The sequence below is a fragment of the Vanellus vanellus genome (assembly GCF_965231255.1).
Source record: "Vanellus vanellus genome assembly, chromosome: 15".
Taxonomy (NCBI): Eukaryota; Metazoa; Chordata; class Aves; order Charadriiformes; family Charadriidae; genus Vanellus; species Vanellus vanellus.
Genome location: NC_138920.1, coordinates 16,414,687 through 16,421,542, shown reverse-complemented (window position 1 = coordinate 16,421,542; position 6,856 = coordinate 16,414,687). Strand labels below are relative to the sequence as shown.

General features: G+C 41.1%; 1 protein-coding gene across 1 annotated transcript; it reads right to left on the bottom strand.

The window, feature by feature from the left end:
* Positions 1 to 2,360: 2,360 nt before the first annotated feature.
* On the bottom strand, positions 2,361 to 6,705 carry RPS21 (ribosomal protein S21). Its single transcript, XM_082491202.1, has 6 exons — positions 6,664 to 6,705; positions 6,374 to 6,467; positions 5,376 to 5,439; positions 3,333 to 3,404; positions 2,604 to 2,659; positions 2,361 to 2,423 (listed from the first exon to the last, which is right to left on the bottom strand). Exons 2-6 carry the CDS (start codon positions 6,421 to 6,423, stop codon positions 2,414 to 2,416), a joined length of 252 nt encoding a protein of 83 aa, XP_082347328.1. The 5' UTR covers positions 6,424 to 6,467; positions 6,664 to 6,705; the 3' UTR covers positions 2,361 to 2,413.
* Between the last annotated feature and the right edge of the window lie 151 nt (positions 6,706 to 6,856).

The following is a 6,856-nucleotide window of genomic DNA, read 5'->3' as shown; positions in this document are numbered from 1 at the left end:
TGCTTGGATTCAACGGGTATCCACAGTGTCAAACAGGATCTTCCAAAGAAATATGCTGCATTTTGACATGTCTGAGAAGCAAAAAACACAGGTATGGAGAAAGATACTGCACTCGGGTAGTTCAGCCATCCTCCTTCTTCGTTCAGAGGCGACAGCAGCCCTATTCCAGGCTCTCCGGAGAAAAGTCTGAGGCTTAAAGTTTCCCACACCCACGTGCATCCACAGCAAACAAGTCAGAAATAAGCCACATGGTAACCAGCTCTACACAGAGACAGCTTACAGCATAAACAGGAAAGCATCACCAAAACAGTTTCTATCGCTTGAGGGAACTTTGAGAGAGGGCCTATGCGCAGATTTGAGTAAGGACAACAGCAAACATGGTCCTAGAGATGATCACACAGGAGCAATCGCGGTATAATCTGGATACAACCTCCCTCGGCAATTCTTGAGAACGCATGACCTGAAGGACAGCCTGTGTATAGGTGCAGATATTATGAAATAATAGTTGAAAAATGCGGCTGACAATGGAAGTTTTCAATACCAGTCATATCACACTGGCATATTTTAGAACTACCAAAACCATGTATCAATTCTATTCTAAATGATAAGCACCAACTGACAAATAAACCTACTGCCTGCAAACAAAATCTACCAACACAAAAGCAGCACCTGGAAGAAAGATATAGCCTTTTCTTGCATCCCTCCTGCAAAACAAAAATCTAAGAGACTTTATACCACTAGAAAAGACATCGTGTTTTAAGTCCTTCCGTAGAGCCACAGAAAATCAGAAATCTCTTTTCCCAATAGAGGTACTATTGAATCTAAGATGCTAAAGTATAAAGTGTCTGAACACTTATTCTTTTCCCTCTCTCATACCCATACCTCAGTGCCAGCAGTTGCTTCTGTCTTAGCACTTACTTCAATTCTGAGTCTCAATTTCTGCAGACAGTATAGGAAAAAATGATTGTGGAGAGCTTTTGCAATTTAATACAGTGCTTAACGCTGTTAAGACATAACAAAGTCATAATACTGCCACAAGCACTACGGCCCATGAGAATGACACACGAGATCCCAAAGGTTCATTAGTACAGCTAGAGCACCTTAAGCATTGCACTTCCCAAATGCAACACCAAAGCTTGATGTGAAGAGCTGACAAAAAAAGAAAGAAAAAAAAAAAGGTCACAAAAGGTATTTCTGGCATGGTTTGGCACACAAAGCAGAAGCAAGTTCAGAGGTGTCAGAATATGGCACTGCAAGGTCAGGCTGATTGTAGATTTTTTTTAAACACTTCAGCTTCACAGTCCATCTGTGATACCAGCCCTGCAGGATAACCAACCTTATTTCTAAGATACTGGCTGTATCTGAAGTTAACGCCTGATGATAGCTCAGCAAAGCTTGTGGTGTCGGTATGAGCGTAGTCTGAGCCAACAAATACTTCTTTTACACTAAGTGCTTCAGAAGCTTTACAATTTCAAACCAGCCAGTTCAAATTCAAACTAAACACCTGAAGCACAACAGGCAAAACCTCGAAGCAACTCTTTCAAACTAAATTATAAAAACTTGTGTGTGTGTGTGTGTGAGCTCAGAAGTGCAAAGTGAGGGAAATTAGCCAGAGACAGGGAACTGACAGCTAAGAGGCCACGTCAGCAGATGTAGGATCATCCAAGGTGTTAGCATCCTCCCTTGGTTCCACTAGTAAGTAACAAAAAAACAAAAACCAGCCCACATCAGCAGGTAGAAAGTCTATCTAGCCATTAAAGGGCTATTAAGTAATTTATTGAAATACTGCCAAATATTCAGATGTATTTTTCCTTAAATTATTTCTCTGCTTTTTAACATCAAGGTCTTACATAAGAGTAAAAAAGTAAAACTTCAAAGTCTCTTGCACATGGCAATCAACCTGCTGGCGTGCCAAGAAGTAATTCTGTTAAGATGGTTTTCCATGAATTCCAGTTTTAATAATTCGCTTAAAGAATGTGTGTCAATGGCAGAATATTGCAAGCCTCGATCAGCAGAAAAATCACTAAGCTTTGATATCATAACTGCAAGAATTCCCTTAGTTTTTCCAGTGAAAAAGCAGCAAGCTGAATTACATTGCTACACTGCAAAATGTTCCATTACAGATCAACAGAGGAGTTGATCTACAACTGCAAAACTTACTGAATCTGGAAAATGATAGTGAACCAATGAGTGAAGTGGAAATTCCTGATTTTCAACTCTGACACTGCTTTACAAGCTCATTTAAGAATTCATAATCAGAATCTGTATATCTTTTGAAGACACATGCTTCTAAGTCTTTTTAGACTACTCAAAAAAAATCCACCGATTTTTATGACTTGAACAAAAGACACAGGACAACATAGCTTTGAACTGTTTATTTTATGTCAGATGTTCCATACTGGAGTTTCTTCAGTTAGAAATTCCTAGAAGAAAATGAAACAAACCTTGTTACAAACTAGTTTGCTTTAACAGCTCAAGTAAATATTTTTAACCAACGGTGTAATCATCCTATAAATACAGTGTATACAATTTCATCCTAAATGTTGGATTTGGGTATGCCTGTTACCCCCGCAAGAGTTAGAGGATAAGATAAACATACGCACTTGGAAACAATTCCGTCATTTTTTGCCAGACGCAGAATGGAGTCATCTGATTCACCCTTTAAAAAAAATGAAAGATGATTCTGAAGTGACCAAATAATTGCTGATATACATTAGGGAGAGAGGCAGCTGCAGCATTTAATGCTGGTAGTGAAATGCTCAACCCTTTCCACAGATCGCTACATTTTATATGCACAGATCAGTGTTTTCTAAACAAGCTGTTAAAATTCTTTGTCATCGTTTAGGATAAGAAATAGTTTTAACTTGATAAAATATACACTAGCATTAACAAGATATATTTCTGGGTAAGCAGACTTCTGATGAACTCTAGGAAGCTTCACACCATGTTTAACAAATTTCAGTCATAGTAGTATCATGTCTAAGAACTATGAACAACAGATAAAAGCCAGATCTTAGTAGCTTTGTGCATTCCTAAAAGAAAAAAACAAAACAAAACACACTTGCATCCTTCAAGGATTTAAAAAAAAAAAAAAAAAAAAAGATAAACATACATAATTCTACAAACCAAAAGGTTAAGGGAAAAAAAAGAAAGAAGAAACAGATTTCTGCAAGTGAATTTCATCATGTCTTCACTCTATCTCTGTCTCAAAACCTCTTCCTCTAGAGTGAGCTGAAGGCACACTGTGTTTTCAGGGACAAATATAAATCTAAAAAATCACTAATCAACATAAAAGGAAGCACAATCATTTGGTAGGTCACAAAAATACTTACCATTCTACGAATTGCTCCACAAATGGCATACGTTTTGAACTGGCCATTTACTCTGCCTGTTACCTTGTCAACCTGTAATTACAAGCAGGTTACTCCATACAGATCCTTATGCGATTTTATGCTCTTATATCACGCTTGCCAAGCGCATAAAGATAAAAATTACTTCTTAAATACTGCAAATATTTTTCTGCAAACTACTAAAACACAAGGCAAGTACTAAAGTTATAAAGACAACTATAAAGTATCTTTTCAGGGCAAATTTATAGTTAATTACATAGTGCAGCTATACAGAATCACAGAATTTTTTCACAGAATTTTCAGAGTTGGAAGGGACCTCTAGAGATCATCTAGCCCAACTCCCCTGCCAAAGCAGGATTGCCCAGAGCACATTACTCAGGACTGCATCCAGGCGGGACTTGAACATCTCCAGAGAAGGGGACTCCACCCCCTCCCTGGGCAGCCTGTGCCCGTGCTCTGTCACCCTCACCCTCACCGTAAAGAAGTGTTTCCGTGTATTTGAACGGAACTTCCTGTGTTCTAACTTGTGTCCATTACCCTTCGTCCTGTCACTGGGAACCATTGAAAAGAGCCTGACTCCATCCTCCTTCAACCCACCCTTTAGATACTTGTATGCCATAATAAGGTCTCCCCTCAGCCTTCTCTTCTCCAGGCTAAAGAGTCCCAGCGCTCTCAGCCTTTCCTCATAAGGCAGATGCTCCAAGCCCTTAATCATCTTAGTTGCCCTACATACAACGGATCACACAGCATAGCAAGAACACAATACAAAATAGTAGCTAAAAGAAGAAAATATTTGAGTTCTGAAAAAATTGGAAAGTTCAATGTAATGATTTTACTGCCTTTGCTATTTTTTTATGTTTCTTTTATTTAAGGTCAGCATTTTGGAAAATTGAAGTGAAAGGGGCAAGGGGACAGTCTTGTTACGCAAGTAGAAAACTGCCCAAGTTGAGACACACAAATTGTCTCACTTCTTCCAGCTGCTGAGAAATTTGACAGGAAAAGACTAAACAATATAAATCATGAAATTAAACAATGTAGTAAACCCTGTAACACCACATGAGATTGTCTTCAAATTCTGCTAATCTCCAATCCTTTCAAAACAAGAAATAGGGATCACTGAAGGAATGAAACATGGTGAACAAGGAAAGTATTTGCTTTAATATTTACAGGAAATCGCAAACAGAGTATTTTTTTAAATGATTTCTTAAGTCGGACAGATAACACAAGGGACTCAGTTGTTTAAAAAAATATAGGAATGTATCCGTATGGTACAGAAAGAAAACTAAATGTACAATACCAAATCAATACAAATAACTAGCATGCCTCAGGAAAAATTCTAAGCATCTAATACGTCAAGGACCGAGTTAAAGAAACGATAATGCTGCGCACAAAACATGAACAATCTCATTTGTCACCTGTCAAAAGCAGCAGAGTCAAGTACTAACAGAAATGATTCAAGCAAAACACAGAAGATGGCACTTTAGTCAAGCACAGTAGAATGGAAATAGAGTTCTGCTCTGGAAACCATTATCTTCCTTAAAGTTTGGACAAACTAGAAAAAGCACAGAGATCAACTATAATAATAATAAAAAAAAAACTAAAAAAAAGAAAGGGTGCACAAGGACAGATTGAAGAACAGTACTTTCTTACAGTCAGGTGGAAGTAGAAGGGATATGAATTTCCCCAGAAGAAAGCATTTCTTCCCCTTGTTTCCTTCAGGACAAGGAATTCCCTAATTTGTAACTCTAAACATCTAAAATTAGGAAGTTGTACTTAGTCAAACAGGTAAGCACTGGAACAGACTGTACAGAGTTTTATGAAATTCCCTCTAATGAATGTTTTCCAATGGGCTGAAAAATAACCAGGGGTGGCATAGTAATATACTTGTATGTGTGAAAGCTCTCAAGCTCTACACTTGTATGGTCTCTACTGAATTATTTGGAGATTCATCACAAGCTGTTATATTTTTTAACTTCTATCAAAAGTTTAAAGGTTTAGCACTGTAGCTTTTGTTACAAAACTTACCTCAGAAATATTTATCTGAATAGAAGCATGATCCTTAGCACCAATTATTCGGTTGCTGGCAGAGCTAAAGAATAAAGTAACAAGATACATTTAAACAAAAGGAAACAGACAGTGACAATGAAAAAAAACTATTAAAGCCAAATCTACATGCAAATTAAAGCTGCACATGAAGTTTATGCAGTAACAGTTTAAGCTTTCATTGCTCAGAAAACTAAAATACAGTTTTAAGTCCATTTAAAGGAGACTTTCACCTGGTAGCATCATGCTAAGTTGCCAACTATCCCTTTACTTTGGTTTTTATATGCCCAGTTCACCCCTATACAGTGCACACAGCAGCACAGGCCTTCAAAACAGACAGAATAGCACGTTTTTCATTTATAACGTGCAAAAAAATGCAACAATCAAGATAATTCATAAGAATGTAGTTTCTATGCCTTTTTTCACTGGAAGCCATTACAGCTGTCAAAAGACAATGAGGTTGCAAACCCACAGAAATCACAGGCTGTAAAAAGCATTAGTCTTACACCTAATAAAATGCGTGCAGATGGCTTATTTTTACTGACTTTTTTTTTTTAACGTGCACATTTACAAAAAGCTTCTCACTGCTCATTTACTATAATCTCAAAATTGTACTCAAGGTGTGCTATTGAGGCACGAGGTGAGTTTTTTAAGAGGTTCGCTGTGGGAGCGCGTGGCACAGAGATGGCAGCATACGACAGATGTGCTTTACTCCTAAACTGAGCCACACGTCAGCTGTCCCCGCCCCTGGAAGCCTGGCAAAAAACGCACAGGATTCTCCTCAACTTGAGTCTTTGCTTGCATATTCCACGTAAGATACTTAAAACCACTGAAACGAGTAGAAAACAGCTCCCAGATCTTCACTACAGAAAAACCCTTCTTTTGCCCAGGCTGCATGGGCCTCTGGCCGGTTCCCTGCCCAGGGCCCGGCCCCTCGGGGTACAGCCGTCCCCCCCCGGCGGCCCAGGGGACCCGCTCACCATTTCCGAGGGACGTAGAGGTCCACAAACTCCCCGGCGTCGTTCTGCATCTCCTTCGACTGGTCGCTGAGGCACCGGCACCGGGCGGGAATACCTAGAAGGCGCAAGGCCGGGCTCAGGGCCGCCCGCCCGCCCGCCCCCCGGCAGAGCGCTGCCCGGCTGCCCGCCGCCCCCTCCCCGACCTCACGGCAGCCCGCGCACCGCGGGAGGAGCCCCTCCGCCCCCGGGGCCCCGCCGGCAGCGCCCCCCCGGCCGCTCTCCCCAGAGCAGCTCCGCCATCCCGCTCTTACCTCGCGTGCGCCGCGGCGGAAAGGAAGGCGCACTACCGGAAACGGAAACACGTCGAGGGAGGGGAGTGCTTCCGGCGCGGTGGCATGACGTCACCAACGCGGCCGGTAACCGGTCGCCATGGGGACGCGGTTGGTCATGGCGGCAGGAGGCGGAGGGGAAGCGAGCCCGCCGCGGGGAGGGACAGACCGGTCC